Raw genomic sequence first — 23,801 nt, 5'->3', positions numbered from 1 at the left:
AATCCTATATGTATAAAGTTAACTGAAAATAGATCTTAGTGAAAAATAAGAATGGGAATAGCAGAGGGAGGAGGAAGGGTGGGAGCGTGGGTGGGAGGGCAAGTAGGGTGGGAAGGATCATTGTGTTCTTAAAGTTGTATTTATGAAATGCATGAAGTTTATATACCTTAAACAACAGGTTTCTGGGGGAAAATAAATAAAATTTAAAACTAAATAAATATTTTTTTACAAAAGTAAATAAATTCAATAAATCAACCTCAAAAAAAAAAAAAAGAAATCCTACTTAACTATACACTTTAAAATTTATATATAGGATTTAGTTTAAAAAAAAAAGAATTTGAAGGAGATAGAGTGAGAAGGGTAGCAGGGATTAGAAAACTCAAACTGAGCCCTCAGAATTTAAGTGTTTGGAAACTGACTGTATGTGCTATTAATAAATCTCCCTAACCACCAAACATCTTGGTCATGATAACTTCCTATAAATCTACAGTCCAATTTATTTTATCTTGCCTTTGAGAAGCTTAATATTTAAAAATCATGAATGATTTCCTTTATCCCCCTCAAAAGCAAAATTATGAATTACTCGCCTAATCCAAGGAACCCCTCATAGGCATGGATTTTTTAAAAAAATTTTGTACCAAAATAAACACATCTTTTAATTCTACTTTTCCATGAACATTTTGAAAATCCCATGTGTCTCTGAGGCCCTGATAATGTGTTTCTGAGTATCTCTGATGACCAAGAATAATTTAAAAATGTTTCTTATTTAAGCTTTAGGTTTTAGAAAATTGAGAGTAATTAGCTCTATTCCACGCAGGGATCTTGCTATTATTTCCATTTCTTATTTGGGGTCATCTGGAAACTGACTGTAAATTTGTACTTATCCCAAGACTAATGGCTTCCATATTCTGATCTATCTACTTCCCTTTATAATGAACTTTAGCTTCTGAGATTGCATTTTCAAGAAGTTAAAATTTAAATTAAAACTGTCCTTCTAAAGAAAAGAATGTGGGCAAGTAAACACTGTTATCATATAAAAGCATACTTCAAAAATTTTTTGGATGGAACCAGTGCTGTGGTATAGCAGGTAGAGCCTCTGCCTGTGGTGCTAGCATCCCATAGATGCCAGTTCCAGTCTCAGCTATTCCACTTCCAATTCAGCTTCCTACTAATATTCCTGAGAAATCAGCAGAAGATGGCCCAAGTCTTTGGATCCCTGCACCCACGTGGGAGACCTGAAAGAAGCTCCTGGCTACTGGCTTCAGGTCGGCCTAGCTCTAGCCAGTACAGTCATTTGGGGAGTGAACCAGCACTCTCTCTCTCTCTTTTTCTCTCTCTCTCTCCAACTCTGCCTTTCAAATAAATAAATAAATCTTGTTTAAAAAATTCCATGGAAGGGGCTGGCACTGTGGCAAAGCGAGTAAAGCCGCTGCCTGTAGTGCCGGCATCCCATATGGGCTCCAGTTTGAGTCCCGGCTGCTCTACTTCCAATCCAGCTCTCTGCTGTGGCCTGGGAAAGCAGTAGAAGATGGCCCAACTCCTTGGGCCCCTGTACCCATGTGGGAGACCAGGAAGAAGCTCCTGGCTCCTGGCTTTGGATCAGTGCAGCTCCAGCCATTGTGGCCAGTTGGGGAGGGAACCATCAGATGGAAGACCTCTCTCTCACTCTGCCTCTCCTCTCTCTGTGTAACTGTGACTTTCAAGTAAAATAAATAAATCTTTAAAAAAAATTATTCCACGGAAAATGAGTATTATGAAAAGACTGCATGGATTTCAAAATATTTTGCACCAAAATAAACTTATCTTTCAATACCATTTTTCCATGAACTTTCTGAAGTATTCTTGTATTTGTACATTACATTTTAATCCAATATTTCTCAATCAATACTATATGGAGAGTATCAGAAGTTGTAAGTTACAAGCTAAATATGGCATTTCCTACAGCATCAGTTTCCATGGTAAGAAATTCTGAAGTTTACCTTGTAAACATTCACATACATTATATATATATAAAAATAAATGGGAATAGAATCATCAATATGCATATTCACTTCTTTCTGCTATTTGGGATGCGTTCATAATGAAGATAAAACAGCACTGCTTTGCACACTTGATTTCAAGAATATTTCCCAATTCTGTCCCTAAAATGTAATTTCCAGTTATATATGCCTTGTTTGAATCAAAACATGGGAAAAAAGTATCTAGTATGATCACCCTGGAAAAGTATATTAGATCATCAAAATGTAGCAGATTTAAGACTTTGAACAGTAAATGAGCTAGTCTACACTAATGAATATTCATTCTATCAATTAAAGCTGAACAAGAAGTCTCACTTGGAATATTCATGCATTTGCCCTGGCCAACCAACACTGTACCATTCACAACTGAGATTTTAAAATGTTGAGATAAATATCCTCAATGTAGTCAGCAGTAATTTTAGATTTGTAAAAAATATACAACCTGGTGTTGTAGATTTGTCTTTAGATTGAGACTGTAGACAGGTTTCTCTATTTGGTTCTTCTTTGGATGGAACTATTTGGGATACAGTCGACTTCAAAGTTGGTTTTGATGTCTCTGTTTTCAGAGGACTAACAGGAGTTTTTTGAAGTAGCTCAGGATTTTGTACCTCATAAGTTTTAGCATTGGTAATAGGTATAACCGAAGATTTCACTGGGGATGAAGCAGCTACCTGAAACATGGTAACAGAGTAAACAACATTTACCAGATATTCAGGCTAGTCCTACTGCAAAAAACAATTCAAATCCTATTGACTTGGTAGCCTTTATGTAAGACTTATATTCTTACTCTAATAAATCAAACTAATTTGAAAGGCAGGGGGAAAATCAACTTAGAAAATGCTATTATTTAAATTATAATAAGTAGTTTAGTCTGCATAATGTATTGATGGGTAATTATTAGGGGTAGGCCACTTTCTATTAAAAATGTTTTCCATATTATTACACTAATACCTTCATTAAATTTTTAACTATATTAGACCAAATTGCATTTTATTAGTAGTTTAATTCAACATCAACCTAACAAGATACAGGTTGAGTATCCTTTTCTGAAATGCATAGATTCAGAAGTGCCTTAGATTTTGGATTTTAGAAAACATTACATAATGAGATATCATAGAGATGAGATCCTAGTCTAAACATGAAATTTGTGTATGTTCGATATATACTGCAGAAACATAGCCTTAATGTAATTTTATATAATAGAATTTATAATTATAGAAATTTTGAACACGAAACAAAGTTTCACAGTATAGAATTTCTACATGTGGTGTCATGTTGGTGTTATGTCAAAAAGAGTCAGATTTTGGAACATTTCAGATTTTCAAATTGGGGACGCTGCTCAACCTGCAATATTATGTACTTCATAGCTAATTATAATAAATCACTAGGTACTTACAACATAGACAGGCACTCTGCTAAGGGCTCTATGCACATGACCTTCGTTACACCATCTCAATAACCCTTTTTTCCCATTTTTCATGTTAAATAAATAAATAAATAAATAAATAAAAGCTTTGCTGTATTAACTTGTCCAAAGCCACACTTCCAACTATGTGGCAAAGCTGAGATTGAATGAAGATCTAAGTCCAAAGCCTGGGCATACACCAAAAGACAAGGGTCGGGAACACAACACTCTTCCCCCTCTTCCCCTGACCCCGGCCCTTTTTTTAAGAATGTTTATAAAAACTGGTAATGTAGAACATGCATAAAGTAAAATTTTCAAATATTTCAAAGAGCCACACAGTGAAAGTATAATTCCATTCCTGGCACTCTATCTGGCAATTTGCCATCCTGGAGGTAAACAGCCACTAGTTTATTATGTCTTTTCAGAAATATCAGTTTCTTATGTTTATACATGTTTATAAAGCCTCATGATGGAGGTATTCATTTTCACTGCTTTCCTTGATGACCAAAAAGTAACGCTGCCATCCTATTATTGTGTACTTTGCATTTGCATTAAAATTCAGTGGTCAACTGCTAGTTAATCTTGAGATAGAGTATCAGATTTATGATTTTCACTTTCTAAGACACTAATATTCTAAAAATACATATAAAAATCCTATACATATATTATAAAACACATACCTATATTCATGTGTAATCATTACCATTCATAACAACAACACAAAAGGTTTCCAAAGACAAAAATATTCTTACTTACCACAGAGCTAGAAACTGAGGCATTAGCCAAAGATGCATCAGGAGCAACAGAGGATGGGACTTTATGCAAAGAAGCATCGCCATCCCTTTGGGAACAGCATGTAGCTTCCTGCTTAACACTGCTGCTATTGATCCTAACAGATGCTCCACTTGCAGAGGAAAATTTGGATAAACAAGTGGTACCAGGCTGTTCTTGTACATTGTTTTGTTTCGCAGATGAGTAATTTACATCATCTTCCCAGGAGCAAATAGTTGCAGCAAGGTTGGCCAGACGGCCCCTTCTCCCCACTGGGGTTGCTGAGGTGTCTGGAAGGGGAGGCTTAGGAGGGGAGGCAGCCTTTTCCTCTGATGGCACTGGTGTGAAGAGTGAGCTTTCAGGGACATCATCTGAAAATGTTTTCAGAAAAAAAGTTTAAAACCATGTTAAAGAGATATACATATGTATAGTAATAGGATAACTCCAAATAGAATATTTTAAAAGCTCCGAGTGCAACATGACAGTATCTTTTCAAACAGATGACACCCAACCCAAACTTAACAAGAAAGCACTATTACAGCTAGATTTTTTCAATTTTTTGATGGATTGTGAATGTTGTAAGACACCATACATCGAAGTTACATTTTTAGAACTACTACACAGTGATATAACACTGCACAATTTAAGATTACATACCTCACAGGAACTCTTTGTTTTAAAAGCGAATTAGGGGGCCAGCACTGAGGCATAGTAGGTTAAGCTTCCGCCTGGAACGCCTGCATCTCACAAGGATGCTGATTCCAGTCCTGGCTATTCAACCTCCAATTCCAGCTCCCTGCTAATGTGCTTGGGGAAGCAGTGGAAGATGGCTCAGGGACCCAAGAAGCTCCTGGCTCCCAGCTTCGGATCAGCCCAGCTCTGGCTGTTGTAGCCATCTGAGGAGTGAACCAGCAGATGAAAAACCTCTCTCTCTGTCTCTCCCTCGCCCTCTCCCTTTCTCTGTCTGTAACTCTGCCTCTCAAATAAATAAATAAATCTTAAAAAAAAAAAAGTGAATTAAACCAGTGCTGTACAGCAAAACTTCATACAAAGATGGTGATGTTCAATACAGTAGACACTAGACACATGTAGGCACACAAAATGTGGCAAGAGCAACTGATAAACTAAATTATATTTCATTTTAATTAATTTAAACTTAAATAGCTACAGAGAAAGAACCTGTAGTACTGTTTGGATAACAGAGTTAGACTAAATCAAATGTTTTTCTGCAGAGCTACTTCATTTGGAGAGAAATCCCAAAAGGTGATACTTAACTGACAAAAGATTTAGCCCTGTATTCAAATAAAATACGTATATAGTGAGGACAAGATTCGTGCCATTTCCTATCTACAAACTCAGTAAGGAAGAGGTAATTTTCCTTCTGTCCAAAGCTTCTACCTCTATCTGAATTTTCAACTCTATGTTCTCCAAAATACTCTCAGAGATCTTGCTCTAAATAACCCCCTTTCCTTTTCTACAAAAACTCGACTTTCTGAACATAAGTATGCTCGAGTCCTTCTCATCTTAAAAATAAACAGAAACATCCTCTTACCCACATTCATCCTCTTTAGCTATTGTGCATCCTGCACAATATTCACTCACTACTCAATTCACTCAACTGGCCTTTTGCCTGTAGCATTGGCCTGAAGTTGCTCTTGCTATTGTCACTTGATGCCAGTGTAGGCCTTATGTTTCTCTGCTTCTCGAAAATACATCACTCCCTTTCCATTTCTGCCACTGATCTCTACTAGTCCTTCCCTCTCTGTTGCCTTATCTTTCATGGTCTCCCAACTTCCTCAATTTGGTTCTCACAAGGGCATCCCAAATAACATATCTGTAGTTGAAACAGCTCCCGCCATATTCTATGTCATCTTAGTAAGTGACTTCACCTAGTCACTGGGGCCAAAAATCTGGCCTCTCTCTCATCCTCCACTATCCACTCAGTATGCCTTACAGATTGTTTCTCCTAAATCTCTCAAATCTAGCTTCTCCCCTTCACTTCCAGTGGCCTTAGTCATTGATTACCTATATTATATTTGCCTTCTAATTGATCTTCCTGCTTCAAATCTCTCCCCCGTCCTATCCCTCCTCAATTCCACAATGATCTTTGTAAAACATTTGCTTGCTTTTAACCCTCTCAGGACCTCCCTATCATACCCTGGCTAAATGTCAGTCTGGACCCTACTGTTTGTTGTTGTTGTTGTTATCTGTTTCCTCTGCTTTTCTACCATGCACACTGCATGCCAGCATACCAGCTCTATACTCATACTATGTTCATGTTATCACTTCTCTGTGCTTTTGATGAATACTGTTTTATTCTGTCTGAATTATCTGAAATCCCTGCCTTCCCCCAGAAAAGCTTCCCTAACTGCCTACCTTTCATACACCTCTATCAATTCCCTTAGAATGAGCACTGTCCTCTAAGCAGATGACAGTTTCAATGTCATGTTTTAGGAATGGGCTTAACAGATCTTTAGCTCTTCTAACAATTCTCCATTAGAAGGTACCTTTCTCTGAAGGGAGGAGAGAACCTCCACTTTGACTATGACCCTGTAGGAATAAGATCAAAGTCAGCGAACCCAAAAGGCTTCCATAGCCTTGGCAACTCATGACTAGAGCCTAGGGAGATTACTGACACCATAAACAAGAGTGTCAAATTGTTAAGTCAACAACAGGAGTCACTGTGTACTTACTTCTCATGTGGGATCTGTCCTTAATGTGTTGTCCAATGTGAAGTAATGCTATAACTAGTACTGAAATAGTATTTTTACACTTTGTGTTTCTGTGTGGGTGCAAACTGATGAAATCTTTACTTAATATATACTGAATCGATCTTCTGTATATAAAGATAATTGAAAATGAATCTTGATATGAATGGAATGGGAGAGGGAGCGGGAGATGGGAGGGAAATATTGGGGGGGGAGCCATTGTAATCCATAAACTGTACTTTGGAAATTGATATTTACTAAATAAAAAACAAAAACAAAAACAAAAAACAATTCTCCATTAAAAAAGAAAAGTTTTGGAGAAATCATACTTTAGTGTTAATTCTTAAACAATTAACTTACTTAGATACACAGTCCTGTTTAACATTCACTAAATCATTTTTATTATACTTTATTCACTTTCATTTCTTAAAATCAAATAGAACAAGATGGAATGAGCTTTGTATTCTGCCACCCATAGATATTTCCTATAAAAATAGAGGGGCGGGAATTTGCGCCAGAAGTTGTTGCCTAGGACACCTGCATCCCATATTGAAGGGTCTACTTGGAGTCCCAGCTGCTCTGCTTCCAATCCAGCTTCCTACTAACGTATACCTTGGGATACAGCAGATGATGGCTCAAGTAGAAGGATCCCTGCCACCCATGTGGGAAGTCCAAATGGAGTTCCAGGCTCCTGGCTTCAACCTGGTCCGTCTTGGCTGCTGCAGGCATTTCAGAAGTGTACCAAAAGTGGGGGCCAGCACTGTGCTGCAGCAGGTTAACGCCCTGGCCTGAAACACCCTGGCCTAAAATGCCAGCATCCCAGGCCAGCACCGCGGCTCACTAGGCTAATCCTCTGCCTGCAGCACCGGCACACAGGGTTCTGATCCCAGTTGGGGCGCAGGATTCTGTCCCGGTTGCCCCTCTTCCAGGCCAGCTCTCTGCTGTGGCCAGGGAGTGCAGTAGAGGATGGCCCAAGTGCTTGGGCCCTGCACCCACATGGGAGAGCAGGAGAAGCACCTGGCTCCCGGCTTTGGATCGCCGCGGTATGCCAGCCGCAGTGCACCGGCCGTAGCGGCCATTGGGGGGTGAACCAATAGCAAAAGGAAGACCTTTCTCTCTGTCTCTCTCTCTCACTGTCCACTCTGCCTGTCAAAAAAATAAAAAATAAATAAATAAATAAATAAGAAATGCCAGCATCCCATATGGGCGCCGGTTCAAGACCTAGCTGCTCCACTTCCGATCCAGCTCTCTGCAATGGCCTGGGAAAGCAGTAGAAGATGGCCCAAGTCCTTGGGCACCTGTACCCACATGGGTGATCCAAAAGAAGCTCCCGGCTCCTGGCTTTGGATCAGTGCAGCTCCGGCCATTGTGGCCAACTGGGGAGTGAACCAGAGGATGGAAGACCTCTCTCTCTTTTTGCCTCTCCTTTTCTCTGTGTAACTAAATAAATCTTTAATTAAAAAAAAAAAACAAAAAACGAACTTTACCTTTCATTTGTTTGTTTCTCCTTCCTGTATTTTTTCTTCACCCACATTTCCTTTTTTCTTTATTTCTTATAATACAGGGATCCTTGTAAAATTACCTTAAGGCTTTTTATTTTAACAAAGCAGGAGATAAGGGAAGGCAAGGATCAGGCCACTTCCACTGTTTCCAGACCACAGCATAACCCACTTTGCAGATGCTCAATATATGCTTTCTTTCTTTTCTTTTCTTTTTCGTCATTTTTTTCTCTCTTCTACTGAACAGCATTGCATACCTAAGTCTGTCACTTATTAAATTAGTGAATCGATGAAAAATGATTTCTTGAACATAGAGCTCAGGGTCAACAATGCTAATAATGCTGAGAACAGATGTTTCTCTGCTCTTTTTCATTACAAATAAGGTCATCTCAGGTTCTGTGAATACAATACCTACTTCAATGAGAATACAACTCACACACATACTACCGGCATTCAAACCATTTGCAAGGGAAGGATCCTGCGAGTATAGATCAAACGAAAGCATCCACCTTTCCTGTGTATCTGACATAATTTTCAACACTCCACATCAAACCTCACTGAAGATTTATGGACCATGCCACCCACATAATCATACCTGTCATGTCGTTATTGTCCCAGTGGCGCCGCTGTTCTGCAAGTTTTTGCATCCGTGTTTTAACTGAAGAGCTGGCAGTGGCATCCAGCTTTGAGTTTAGCCCTCTCCTCACCCCCAGCAGTGCAGAAGAGGGAGCCACATTCTCACTGACATCAACCGGTGCTTGTGGAGCTGGGTGAGGAGACACAGGGCTGGGAGAAGAAACTGCAGGCTCTGACTCAACAGGTTCTCTATTTTCCAGGTTAGAAACTCTACCTTCAGTGCTGTCGGAACAGCGTTTTTTTGATGGTGATGGTTTAGAACAAGATTTTTCTAAATCAAAAAGACAAAAACATTCAAAGTTCTGTAACTTCTAACAGAATCAATAATTTGAGGTAAGTACTTAACAAATTAGCAAAACATCGTATTTTTCTATTGCTTTAAATGATTTAGTTATAACATGAAATATGTTAAACTCCACTCTTGTGGCTGGTGCTGTGGTGTACTGGGTTAAGTCACCACCTGCAGCGCCAGCATCCCATATGGGTGATGGTTTGAGTCCCCGCTGCTCCATTTCCAACCCAGCTCTCTGTTAATGCTCCTGGGAAAACAGCAGAAGATAGCCCAAGTGCTTGGGACTCTGCCACTCATGTGGGAGACCAGGAAGAAGTTCCTGGCTCCTGGCATTGGCCTGGCCCAGCCTGGGCCACTGCGGCCATTTGGGGAGCGAACCAGCAGGTGGAAGATCCCTCTCTCTGTCTATAACTCTGCCTTTCAAATAAACAAATAATTTTTTTTAAAAAAAAAGCAACATGTAAAATTCCACTATCAGTAATTTAGAAAACTGATAAAAGATTTTTTTAAAAAAAACATAATTTATGGTTTAAATACTTTAATGAAAAGAAATCTAACATTATCAAGACATATGCAAAATAACATATGTAGTCTTAAAATAATAGGAAACAAACATGCATACACAGAGAACAAATATTCCAAAGGCTTTTAAAGATCATGTTACCCAATCACTTTACTTTTGAGTAAGACAAATCAAGCCTGAAGAAATTAAGTTACAGCCTAAAGTCATACAACTGAGGCAAGGGCAGAACAAGCATTCTCTCTGCCTCTCAAATAAGTAACTTTCTAAATTATTTATTTATTTACTTATTTTAGAGGCAGAGAGACAGACATCTTACATCTGCAGGTTCACTCCTCAAAGTACACACAAGAGCTAGGGCTGAGCCAGACCAAAGCCACAAGCCTGGAATTCATTCTGGGTCTCCAGTATGAGTGGCAGGGCCCCAACATCTGACATCATCTACTGCCTCCCAGGGCACACTAGCTGGATGCTACACGAGAAGCAGAGGTGGGACTCAAACTCAATAATTCCTATTCAAATAAGTAAATTCTAGGGAAACAACATTCTCTCACAAATACTGGCATCTCATTTTTCAAAAAATTATTCTAGTTGAGTTTGCCTTTTGTTTGCTTAATTCTTTTGCAGCTTACTAAGCTAAACCTAGAGCCCAGCCCTAGAGTTGGTTCAGCAAACTAGATGAAAAAGTCTCATTCAATGTCAAGTGTTTGTGGGCAGTCTGTCTTTCATTGCCTTGCTCAGGTCAGATCTTTGTGGGGGCTGGCACTGTGGTACAGCAGGTTAAGCAGCAGGTGGCATCCCACATGAGTGTGGGTTGAAGTCCTGTCAGCTTCACTTCTGATTTAGCTTCCTGCTAAAGCACCTGGGGAAGATGGCACAAGTTCTTGGGCCCCTGCCAGCCATCTGAAAGACTCAAATGGTTTTCCAGGCTCTTGGCTTCCACGTGGCCCAGCCCCCACTGTTGTGGCCATTTGGGGAAGGAACAACAGTTGGAAGATTTCTCTCTCTTCCCCTCCCCACTCCCTCTCTGTAACTCTGCCTTTCAAATAAATCTCAAAAAAAAAAAAAAAAAAAAAAAAAAAAAAAAAAGAGTGAGAGAGAGACCTCATGTGACCTTAGCAGTGAGCTATTCTGGTGCTGCTGGGATGAAAAACTTGACACCACTGCCAGTAAAGTGTTATCCTGCTCTTTATTTTTCTTCCCTTGGGGGTTTTAAGGATAACTTTGGATTGAAGAAAATAAATTCCATCAATTAATTTCAAATATTCGATAAAAGAAACTGTTGCAGCCTGATGGGTTCAGGCCTTATAACCCAAGGGGCCTTACATTTGTCTCCCAAAGCCATGGGTTCTTTTGCAGTCATAGTGAAATGTTTAGGGCTTATCTCCTTTAAAAAATGCAAATTTTACTTTTCCCCCACAAGGAGTTTTACCTTCACCACCAGACAGAGGCTGCTGGTTACGAGCTTCCGAAAGCGGCTCTCTGGCCCGTTTAGCTTGTGTCCCAGACCTTGCTGCTGCTGTGGGTCTTTCAGCCATTTTTCTCTGAAGATTCTCTCGCCTGGCACGGGTTCGTTCAAGCAGTTTCTACATGTATATAATTTAACAGAGTGTTAAGACACAGCTTACTCCAAGGTTCTCAAAATTTCAAGAATGTTCTAAAATCACCAAGTATCACGTAGGAAAACAGTTATTCATTTCAAAAGTGAGACCCTAAGTAATTAAGGTAAGTAAGATTCACCAAACGATCACTTCAATGTCAAAATCATTACAGATTCAACAAGAATATTAAAAGGACAGTAAAACATATCAACACAGTTATGTAAGATTTGAAATGGCCCACAGGTTCTTATTGTTTTAAAAGATTTATTTATTCTATTTGAAAGTGAGAGTTATAGAGAGAAAGGTTCCCTCCCCAGATGGCCTCAACAGCCAGGGCTGAGCCAGACCAAAGCTAGGAACCAGGAGCTTCATCTGGGTCTCCCACATGGGTGTAGGGGCCCAAGTCCTTGAGCCATCTTCTGCTACTATCCCAGGCACATCAGCAGGGAGCTGAATCAGAAATGGAGCAGCTGGGAATTGAACCAGAATCCGTATGGGATGCCAGTTTTGCAGGCTGCGGTGTAACCTGCTACATCACAGCACCAATCTCTGGTCACAGAGATTTCTGCTCCCATTAAAGGATAGAATCTATTTCCTTATCATTGAATCTGGGTGGGTCTTGTGATTTGCTTTGAAAATAAAATACAGCAGAAGTGATATACTGTGTGGCTTCCAATCCCAGGTCTCAAGAAGTTTTGCAGTTTCTACTTTCCCTCCTGTAGAACACTGTGGCCCCACTGACAGCCAGCACCAACTATCAGACATGGTCACCTTAGCCCATCCAGCCCCAGATTATTTTCCAGATCATGAAAGCTCCTGCATGACCCCAGGGGAGACAAGCGGATGAATAGCACACCTGAGCCCAACACAAAGTGCTGACCCACTGAATCATGGGAAATAAAGTGACTGTTAAGTGATTATGTTTGGAAGAATAATGGCCTCCCAAAAACAGTTATGCCCTAATCCCCTGATCTTTGATTTTTACCTAAGATAGCAAAAGGGAATTTGCCAGTGTGGTGTGATTAAGAATATTGAGATGGAGGTTATCCTAGATTACTTGTTTTGGCCCAATATAATCACAATGGTCCTTATAAGGGAAAAGAGGGAGGCAAGAAGGTCAGAGTGAAGGAAGATACAGAGTAGAACGCGGTAGTCACAGTGATGTGATTGGTGGCTTTGAAGATGGAGAAAGGAGCCACAAGTCAACGAATGCAAGTGGCCTTTAGAAGCTGGAAAAGGCAAGGAAAGAGTTTTCCTCTAGAACCTACAGAAGGAAAGAAATTTTGCTGACACCTAATAAAATGCATTTCAGACTTTTGACCTACAGAACTGAAATAGATAGGTGTTATTTTAAGCCACTAAGTTTAAGTCATTTATTATTGCAGCATAACTAATATTGCCACCATGACTTGTGGTGGTTGGCAAGAAGCAAGAGATGATGAATGTTTCATTCCTTTGAAAAATATAGGAAACATCCTGAGAAGAAAACAAAATTAAACAATCATGGTTTCTTTACTACCAATATTTAACAAAACAGTTTCAAGTTCAAAGTTTAACCATTCTACAAATTCATGAATACTTTTCTTAAACTTAATCAACTGATACTGCTGTTGCAAGCAATGTAGTAAATTCACATACAGGCCCCTCTGAAACAATTTATTCTCTTTCAAATGAACACAACCACGGAAAGAATACAGATTATTATTACTGCCTTACACAGAGAGATACAGTAGTTAGTGCAAACTGAGAAATTGACCTCAACTTGGCCACTTTTAATTCCTTAATTAAAACAGAATAACAAGGGCCTGGGCATTGTAGCGTAGTGGATTAAGCGGTCACCTAAGATGCCTGCATCCCAAACTGCTCCATTGCCAATCCAGTTCCTTGCTAAAAACCTGAGAAAAGCAGAAGATGGCCCAAGTGTCTGGACCCCTACCACCCATGTGGGAGACCCAGATGAAGCTCTTGGCTCCTGGCTTTGGCCTGGTACAGACCTGGCCATTGAGGCCATCCAGGGAATGAACCAGCTGATAGAAGATCTCACTCTTTCTCTCTGTCTCAATCTCACTCTTTCAAATAAATAAATCTTTAAAAAATACAGTAACTTTTAAAAAGTCTTCTGAGTATGCAAAAGAAGCATAAGCTAAATTTGTGATTAGGTATAACTCTAATCATCTTAGGAATGACTTCTAATTTAAAGTTCACTTTAAGAAATAACACCAAAAAAATGCTATGTCACTGAAAGAGTAATTTATGAGCCAGAGGCCTTCCAAAATAGGACTTTAACCTTGTGAATAAAAGTCTCCTTCAACACACTCAAAGGTGATCATATTGCTACACAAATTCATTTATGTCTGGTAACTCGCCCATGATAAAATCTATCACTCCTTAGACATAAAACCAGCCTAGTTATATTCATTCATGGTCATGCCCACATTCCATTCCCATCAGTTAGAAGACTTGTGAGTCATTGTAGTTTCAGTTACCATGAGCAATGGGTCACCACAAAAGAATGTGGATTTGCCATTCAAATATATACAAGTGTTCTACTGTTGACATGAGATTTCAAAATTCCAAATTTAAAAAGGAGATAAGCAAAATAAAAGTCCCCTAATCTGTAATATAAAGCTAATAAGCACCAAAGATTATTAATTTTAAAAAATAATTATCTAAAGTATGTAAATTCAAGAACTCAAAAAAATGTAAGTGGTGCTTATCAGGAAGTAGTAGCTTCTCCCAGGTCAATAGATACTTTTGTTAAATTCTAGAAAATAGAAAATAAGAGAAACCCATCCAAAACAAACACTATTTGTTTATATCCAGCCTCATGCACAAAAGGATTAAAGGTATCTCATCATAAAATATTCTTTTAGAAAGTATTTTAATTGTAGCTTTTTCTCCTTTAAGTTTCCAATATAGAAAGCTCTGACATGTCCATTTAGTTCTGGGTTTCCCTTTTCTATTATAGCATGCGATGACACTTATCCATGAGCAGATTTCAAACTAAGAGGCTTTTTTAAAATATATATTTTTTAAAGATGTATTTATTCATTTGAAAATCAGAGTTCGAGACAGAGACAGCAGTCTTCTGTTCACTCCCCAACTGGCAGTTACAGTCAGGGCTAAGCCAGGCCAAAGGCAGCAGCCAGGAGTTTTATCCAGGTCTCCCACATCGGTGGCAGCAGTCCAAGCAATTGGGTCATCTTCTACTGCTTTCAGGCCATTAGCAGGGAGCTGAATAGGAAGTGGAACAGCCAGACACAAACCAACACCCAGATAGCTTGAATTCAACTAAGAATTATAACAATCACTAATAATTACACAGGACTTAATACAAAAGGACTTTCAGTATCTGGCAGAGACTAATTTATTCCATTCTCAAAACCTTACCTGGGAGGTTCTGTTTCTACTACTTTTTTTGTTTTTTAGATTTATTTATTTATTTGAAAGCCAGTGAGGGGAGACAGAGAAGGAGATCTTCCATCTGCTGGTTCACTCCCCAAATGGCTAAAACTGTGGAGGCTGGGACAAGCCAAAGCCAGGAGACTAGAACTCCATCCAGGTCTCCTATGTGGGTGGCAGGGGTCTAAGCACTTGGGCCAGCTTTGGCTGCTTAGTAGAGCTGGACTGGAAGTCAAATCAGGGCTCTAGCAAGGCATCACAGGCAGCAGCTTAACCCACTGCGCCACAACACAGGCCTCTCAACTACTGTTTTATAGACGAGGCCACTGAGCTAAAAGTTGAACCCAAGTTAACAAGTCTGAGCCCTTAACAATTTTACTATAAACTATCTCTTAGCTAAATCCAGAGGCTGTTTATAAGAACTAACTTCACAACATCAATAAAACTTTTCTAATGCTCTCAGCTGATCATAATAGATATGTGCCTCAACTGCTCATCAGTCCATGAGTTGGCAGGAAGGGATTCTTCTGTTATTTCTGGTTGGTCCACAAATAAAGTACAAAAACACATGAGACATTTGTGGAAATCTGAGCATTGACAGAATACTGATGATATTAATAAATTTTAATTTTCTGGGTGTGATAATGGCATTGTGATTTTGTTTTGCAAAAAAGTCAGTGTTTAGTGGTAAATCCTGAAGCACTTATGAAATAATGTTTATGGAGGTATGGGTAAGAAGGGGATATCATAAAATAATAATGGCTACTTGTTGATAACTATAAGAACTGGGTGGTAGGTGAATGAGGGGTATTAAACTTGCCTAAAATATTTCAAAATTCTCTTCAATTAAAAAAATTCTACAATGTTCTAAAAGTTATTGTTGTGTGTAATTGTAAAATAATTCAGACTTAATTGCTTCCTGCTATGTTGATTCAGTAAAATGTTATGAGATGTACTTGACATTAGGGAAAGTATCTCTGAAAACAGTCTCCACCTTTATGAAGATCACATTTCAGCAGGAAACATGTTCAACAGGTAAATACAAGTGCGATGAACACTGCAAAAGGTGAGCCCCTCTGAAGATCAACTATGAGCTGGAGGTCAAATCCAAGTTCGCCAGCCAAAAGAGGGAGAGGGACAATGTACCAGATAGCAGCAGTGACAGCAGGGAAAAGAAGGAATGCAGGACAGTCTTGTTTGAGGAAAAGAGAATTTAGAATGATTGCAGCCCCGCAGCACCCACTGCCCAGCCTGGCTGCCAACACCCCCCCACCACCGGGGAGGGAACACTGCCCCCCACACCCCCACAGTGAGGCTCCCTGCCAGGCCTCACCCTTGGAAGACTGAGCTGGACGCCCATGGCCAGCCACTGGCCTGGCTGCTAGAGCCTGCGCTGGGCTGGCACCTTTGGTAAATAAAGCAGCAACCAATATTAAAAAAAAAAAAAATGATTGCAGCCCTTCCCAACCAGAGTTACCAAGAGAAATAAATCTTAATGCTCTGGAAATTGTAATGAGTTATTTCCTAAGTTTGTGATATGACACTGATTATGAATCACCCTTGGAAGAATTGAGAAAACAACCTCTCAAATATTTTTTCCGTATTGCATAGTTCTGTAAAGGAACCCTGGGGGAGAAAGTCATCTTACACTGATTTTCAATCCTTTCAGATAAACAACTACACCAGTGTACCGGTTCAAGTCCCGGCTGCTCCACTTCTGATCCAGTCCTCTGCTATGGCCTGGGAGTGCAGTAGAAGATGACCTGAGTCCTTGGGCCCCTGCACCCATGTGGGAGACCTGGAAGAAGCTCCAGACTCCTGGCTTCAGATCAGTGGTGCAGCTCCAGCCACTCTGGTCATTTGGGAAGTAAGCCATTGGATAGAAGATTTTTCTGTCTCTCTCTGCCTCTGCCTTTCAAATAAATAAATAAATCTTAAAAAAAAAAAAAAAACTGTACCCGCAACTCATTTCACTGTGCAAAAAATTTTATGAAAGCTATAATTAAGCATCTACTAGCTGGGACCAATTCAAATGGCTCACTCATTACCAATTAAGGAAAAGATGTTGAAGCTGTTTACTCCAACTGTAACTGATCTAATTTTTCATAATATAAATCATGCATATTAAGCCATATGTATTTGTAAGCACATGTTAAAACGATTTGAACAGGAGAAGTTTCTTCCAAGATCCGTACTAGCTTCAGGATGACATTTCTAAGTATAATGAAGTACTGTTTTCAGCCAACTTTCAAAATGCTGCTTTCCTGACAACTACTTAGGACAACACACACGGTTAACGTTGTATGGAATCCTGTTCTGCATTAGTAATACAAAAGAATACATCCTTTTTAACTTCAATGTAAGCGCCAGGCACTTTGTGCAGATCACCTGTCCTACTGTTTAAAGCTAACACAAAAATATGTTCTAGATTTTTCTGTAATCTTAAGGTGAAGAAACTGATGCTTTTCCCAAGATGACTGAGACTTTGCAACAGAACAGGCGACTGTTGTGTTGGAATACAAGTGATTTTTGAAACCTCTACTGTATTACCCTGAACTTACGGAATTGTAATTACATCTCCTCCAAAGGGAAGTATTTCTATCCTTCGCAGTTTTTACGTTTTCGAATATAGGCACTACGAGGCCCACTGGGCAGCAACTCAAAAACGAGCCGTTTGAAACTTTCACAACACCCTAAAGAAAGAGGAACCGCCCTGGAACGCAGGGCGGGTGCGGAGGACTGGCTGGGGACTCCCGCAAGTGTCACGGTCCGTTCTCAGTGAGCAGAAACCGGGAGAAAGAAACGACCCGATGACGAAGCAACGCACACCCAGTTTGCAAGGAACAAAGATGAAGTTCAGCACTCCTGGAACTACATGGAAGCTTTATTGGACTCCGGGTTTCTAAATGGTGGCCTGACGATTCTGGTTCCTACACAGTCGGCCGGCGAGCACTCCTTTCCCTACAAGTGTCCATCCCAGGGAGCCGCGCACGGGGGTCTGAAGGAGCCAATGCAACGGTTCCCAGCACCCGCTTATTTGAACTTCTTGCTGTCATCCCCCTAGCAGCGTCCTAAATGCAAGAACCCTCCCTCCCCACCTCCGATTTCCAGGCGGCGGCTGCACTGAGTCACTGGGCACCCGACTCCACCCCGCAAGGATTCCGGCTTTTTGCAGCGGGACTCCACCGGCCCCCACGCCTCCGTCCCGGGGCAGGGGTCCGGGCAATCGAGCTCCGGAGAGGAATTACAAGAACCGGGGCTGCCACGAGCGATTTTACACCGCCTGTTCGGACGGAAGTGTTTCTCTCACAGCTTCACCTGTAGGGCAGGGACAACAGAGTCGCAGACACACCCCAGACACAGAGCAGAGGACCACCGCCACCCCTCGCGACGCTTCCCCACCCGCAGGGCGCCGGACCCCCGCGCGCACCCACTGCGCACGCGCGCGCACGCGCTCTCGGCCCCGTGGGCCCCGAGGCCGGCAAAGTGGGCAGGGTGGGGGCCGACAAGGGTCATGGTCGGCTGTGCCCGCAGATTTTCTCACCTCCGTAAACGGGTCCATCGCCCCAGCCGTCACGTGTCGACTACGAGACGATGGAAACGGTGGTTCAAAGTCAGGAAAAGAAAGGAAGTGAGTCTGCACTCAGTGTGTCTCCTGAAGAAAACCAGGAATCCGGGGTGTGGGAGACCTCTCCCACAGCCAGCCCTCCTCTCCCCTCAGCCTCCAGTGTCAGACTAGGCCTCCTGCGGCCGTTCAAATTTGAATTTCAGCGCCCGGAGCCACGCGCGTGCGCGCTGGGCGGGCAGGGGGCGGGGCGCGCCTCTCCCCGCCCCGGCGCTGGGTCACGTGGTCGGCCGGAATCGGGAAGTTCTCAGAGGTGGTCCCGCCTCCTGCTGTCAGCGGCCCAGCCTTGGGGAGGAGGATTGCGGGTAGCTGCCAGCCCTTTCGGCCGTCCCCGGCTCTGGGCCCCGGTCCTAGCGCTGTTCACACAGTGCACCCGGTTTAAGCCGACGCCTTCGCGCCCGCAGCGTTGGGGCGTTCCCGCCTGCCTTCATTCCTGAGCAGGGATGGCGAGACCTGTGTGCAGCCCCGCGGGCCCGTTGGCCCTGCCTGGCTTTCCCCCTGCCTGGTATCTCCTGAAAGAAGCCTGCAGATCGAGTGGGCCCTCGCGACCCACCCTGGACGCTGGCGGCCTTTCTCAAATAAAAAATAGGGCGCACGTTAACAGAGTGCTTCCAGAGTCCATACCCCCAACTCCAGGGGTGCTTCCTATTTTCCGTCCCAGCCATCCAGTCTCCAGCCAGTGTTAGGGCTGGAAGAATTGTGAGACGCGAATTCCGGAGATGCGAAAGACACCGGCCTAGGAGAATTGGAAATCCCACTCTCGGAGCTTCCCAGCCTAGATCAAGCTGGGTCCCGGGTTTATGCGGATCCCAGAGCATGCGGACTGCAAGGCGTGTTAATACTTGCCGCATCCGAGTCTCTCCCTGCCCAGCAGGTCTGCGCTAGGGCTTGTCAAGACACCGGTTCTTGACATGTTCGCGGATCACCATGACAGCCCAACACCCAAACAAAACGCAGGGATTCCTCCGAAGACGTTCCAGTTCCAGTGTAGTTAGTAACGTTTCTCTCTTAGCAGCCACCAACCTTGACCAAAAGGAATTTCATAGTATCTATAATGTGAGTGTTAAGGCTATAGACTGTAAGGAACCTAACCCTGGGCTTGCACTAGGGAGAAAGTGCTTAGGGTTTGGATTCCACGGGACCCTGGGGCCTCAGCTTTTAGGCAAATCGTTTGACTCATTCAAATCGTCTGACTCATTCAAATCGTCAACTGTTTCACAGAGGTTTTTCATGAAGTTCACAGACACCAGGTTAACAATATCCAACTTGGGCTTTTTGTATGTTTGTATAGTAGGTGTAATCAACTGCCCTGCCATTATCAGAGGAATTAGGAAAGGCAGATGAAAAATGGAGAGGCACCCAAAGACAATAAGGCATTGTCTAAGCATATGATGTGTGGAATTATTAATATTTGACTCAAAATCTGCTATTTGTGAATCAAAGGGAAAAGGTGTTTGCATTTTTTCAGAGGAGTGTGTTACTTGTGAGCAAGAGGTGTGCTATTTTTTGAATGTGTATCTGTGTATGTATTGGAAACAACGCTGTGCAGTGAGTCATTAGAAATCCACGTAGCCGTTGGGCTCCCGGCTATTGCTTCTGTGAACTTTAGTTTCTTTATAGGGGCCTCAGCTAGAATCTATACAAAACAAAAAGAGATAAAGCACTTAGCACAGAAGAGCTACTCAAACATTTAGTTTATCTTTCCTCAACATTCCCCCTGTGTCTTTGGTCTTTACATTGATGATGACAATGACAGTAACAATAACTACCACCACAATAGTTCCTATGTGTGAAACACCTACTGTGTGCCAGAAACTGCTGGATATTAGAGTCTACAGCAGTTTTCTAAAGCGTAGCCTTCCAGTCTTAACCCCTGGGAGTTCGTTCTTTAGTTTATATGCTAGAGTGATTTTTCTCTTTTTAAAAAATTGTTAGGAAATGTTTCTCATTTTTAAAGAAGTCAATGATAAAACAATCATATACCTGCCACCTACCTAGCTTTAAAAAAATAAACCAAGCCCCAGGTTTAGCTGCCGCCTGGGACTCCTGCATCAAAGTGCAGGTTACAGGCTCCTCGGCTCCCAACCCAGCTTCCTGATAATGCACACCCTGGGATGCAGTGACTGATGGCCCAAGTGCTTGGTCCCTGCCACCAAGTGAGAAACTCGGATGCAACTTCAGGCTCCTGGCTTTGGCCTGGTTGTTATGAGCATTTGGGGAGGGAACCAGCAAATGAACTCTCCCTTTCTCTCTCTCTCTCTCTCTCTTTCTCTCTCTCTCTCTCTCTCTTTTTCTCTGTCACTCTGCCTTTCAAATAAGTAAATAAATGTTTTTAAAAAATAAAACTTCCAGGGCCAGTGTTGTGACGTAGCAGGTATAAGCCACCACCCTGCAACACCAGCATCACATATGGGGAACCCATCTGAGTCTTGGGGCGCCACTTCCAATCCAGCACCCTGTGAATGTCCTGGAAAAAACAGTAGAAGATGACTCAAGTGTTTGGGCCCCTGCTAACCCCCTTGAGAAGCCTGGATGAAGCTCCTGGCTTCAGCCTAGCCCAGCCCTGACCCATACGGCCATCTGGGTGTGAATAAGCAGATGGAAGATTTCTCTCTCTCTCTCTGTAACTTAGACTTTCAAATTAATTAATTAATTAATTGATCTTTTAAAAAAAAGTTGTACCTGGCAAAATTGAAAAATCTCAAAAACAATAAAACTTCCTGCTACTACAGACCTTGGGAAACAGTGGTGATAACTCAGTTACTTGGGTTGCTGCCACCCACATGGGAGACCGGATGGAGTTCCTGTCTCCTGGCTTCCCACTTCCAACTGCTCAGGAATTTGAGGAGGGAACTGGTGGATAGGAGCTCTCTCTCTGTATCTCAATTCAAATTCAAAATTGACTTAGTTCTTTTTACCCCCTTGTTCTTCCACATGAATTATATTCTTGAACTCAACAAACAAGCAAAAAGAAAAACTCAAGATTTTAAATTGAATTGCGCTTTATTTATCACATCCTTTGGAGAAAATTGAGATCTTGATATCAAGCCTTCCCACTCATGAGCATGGTATATCTTTATTAATTTAGACCTACTTTGTGTACTTTTAAAAATTGTATTTGAAAGGATGAGAGAGAGAGAAAGGGGGGGGGGAGGGAGAGAGAGAGAGAGAGAGGGACCTACCATCTGCTGATTCACTTCCCAAAGGCTGAAGCCAGGAGCATGGGACTCAGTTCAGGTCTCCATGTGAGTGACAGAGACCCAACTACTTGAACCATCATCTGCTGCCTCCCAGAGTGCACCTTGGCAGGATGCTGAAATTGAGAGCAGAGGCAGGACTCCAGGGGAGGCGCTTGTTATGGGACATGGGCATCCTAAATAGTGTCTTAACTGCTGCACCAGCAGACTAACCTTAGGTTTACTTTAATGTCTCCCAAAACATTTATGACTTCTGTAATGACCTTTATGCTCTTTTGTTAAATTTATTCCTATGTGTATCGTTGTTGTTGCTTTTGTAAATTATATCTGTTTTTAAAAGATTTATTTTGGCCGGCCGCCGCGGCTCACTTGGCTAATCCTCCGCTTGCGGCACCAGCACCCCAGATTCTAGTCCCGGTTGGGGTGCTGGATTCTTTCCTGGTTGCTCCTCTTCCAATCCAGCTCTCTGCTGTGGCCCGGGAAGGCAGTGGAGGATGGCCCAAGTGCTTGGGCCCTGCACCTGCGTGGGACACCAGGAAGAAGCATCTGGCTCCTGGCTTCGGATCAGCATAGCTCCAGCCATATCGGGCATTTGGGGAGTGAACCCACAGAAAAGGAAGACCTGTCTCTCTGTCTCTCTGTGTAACTCTGCCTTAAAAAAAAAAAAAAAAGATTTTATTTATTTGAAAGACAGAGTTACAGAGAGGTAGAGACAGAGAGACAGGTCTTCCTTCTGCTTGTTCACTCCCCAGATGGCTGCAATGGCTGGAGCTACTACGATCCAAAGCCAGGAGCCAGGAGCTTCTTCTGGGTCTCCCACATGGGTGCAGGGGCCCAAGGACTTGGGCCATCTTCCACTGCTTTCCCAGGTCACAGCAGAGAGCTGAATCAGAAGAGGAGCTGCTGGGACTAGAACCAGCACCCAATGGGATACCAGTGCTTCAGGCCAGGGCTTTAACCTGCTACACCACAGCGCCGGCCCCAATGATATCTTTTAAATTATAGTTTAAACTTATCTGTTATTGATCTATAGGAACATAATTGACTGTAACAAATCTAGTTTCCTATCATTACTTTTGCCTGGTTATTTATGCAGAGAAATCATTTTAAATATAAATTATGCAGCATCAGTTCCTTGTTTGGAGCTGTTTATATCTTCCATGGCAATTAGAATAATATCAAATAATATCCTTATCATACTTACAAGGCCCTGCCTGCCTCTCCCAGTAACCCCTAACCTAATAACCTGGCTCTCCCACAAACCTCTTTCTACTATCAAACAGTCTCCCTTTTTTTCCACTAGGATCTATCTTCAGGATTCAGCTTTTGTCTGGTCTTAGAAATGCCAGACTCTTTCCTGTCTCAGGACTTTTCCCTACCTGGGACACTAATGCTCTTCTCCTACCATATCTGCTCATTACTTGGCTATCAAAGTTTATTTTCGTACTGCTATAACAGAGCATCCTGAGGCTGGGTAATTTATAAATTCATTTATATGGACAAGCCTTGTGGCACAGCAGGTTAAACCACTGCTCAGGTTGTCTGCATCCTATATTGGAATGCCTGCTTCTAGCTCTGCCTCTGCTTCTGATCCAATTTCCTGCTAGTGCACCTGGGAGGCCACAGAAGATGACCCGAGTACTTGGGTTCCTGCTCCCCACTGCGGAGACCTGGATGGGGTTCCCAGCTCCTTGTTACTACCTGGCCTACCCCTGGCTTTTATAGCATTTGGGGAATGAACTAGTGGGTGGTTGATAGATCTGTCTCTCTTTCTCCCTTTCTCTGTCACTCTGCCTTTCAAATAGATGACAGAATGAATATAGCTTTTAAAAATTATTTATAGCTGAAAGATATTTATTTCTGATAGTTCTGGCCTGTGCCTAGGGAAAGCTTTCTTGCTTCACTGTCCCATGGTGGAAAGCAGGACAGGGGTGCACATGGGAAGTCAAGGGGTGGTGGTGGACTTCTCTTTTTAGCAACAGCCCACTCCCGTGATAACTAACCCATCCTTGCAATAATGGCATTCATCCGTTCTTGAGAGCAGAGCCCTCATGAGCTAATCACCTCTAAACACTGTTAATTTGGGATTAAGTTTCCAACCGAAGAATTTAGGGAGCTATATTTAAA

General features: G+C 42.1%; 1 protein-coding gene across 2 annotated transcripts in view; it reads right to left on the bottom strand.

Annotated features, from left to right (window-relative positions):
- The window catches only part of ANLN (anillin, actin binding protein), a 64,517-nt gene extending 45,804 nt beyond the window's left edge, over positions 1-18,713 (bottom strand). For both annotated transcript variants that reach the window (XM_008261644.5, XM_089316108.1), the window contains exons 1-5: positions 18,397-18,713; positions 11,282-11,435; positions 8,997-9,308; positions 4,180-4,565; positions 2,461-2,689 (exon numbers count right to left, since the gene is read on the bottom strand). In XM_008261644.5, coding sequence (XP_008259866.3) covers positions 2,461-2,689; positions 4,180-4,565; positions 8,997-9,308; positions 11,282-11,435; positions 18,397-18,414 — 1,099 coding nt within the window. In that variant the 5' untranslated portion in view covers positions 18,415-18,713. The remainder of the gene's footprint in view (positions 1-2,460; positions 2,690-4,179; positions 4,566-8,996; positions 9,309-11,281; positions 11,436-18,396) is intronic.
- Positions 18,714-23,801: the final 5,088 nt, after the last annotated feature.

The sequence above is a fragment of the Oryctolagus cuniculus genome, chromosome 16 (genome assembly GCF_051225735.1).
Source record: "Oryctolagus cuniculus isolate XC-2025 breed Fujian yellow rabbit chromosome 16, ASM5122573v1, whole genome shotgun sequence".
NCBI classification, from domain to species: domain Eukaryota; kingdom Metazoa; phylum Chordata; class Mammalia; order Lagomorpha; family Leporidae; genus Oryctolagus; species Oryctolagus cuniculus.
This window is presented reverse-complemented; position numbering and strand designations above follow the sequence as displayed.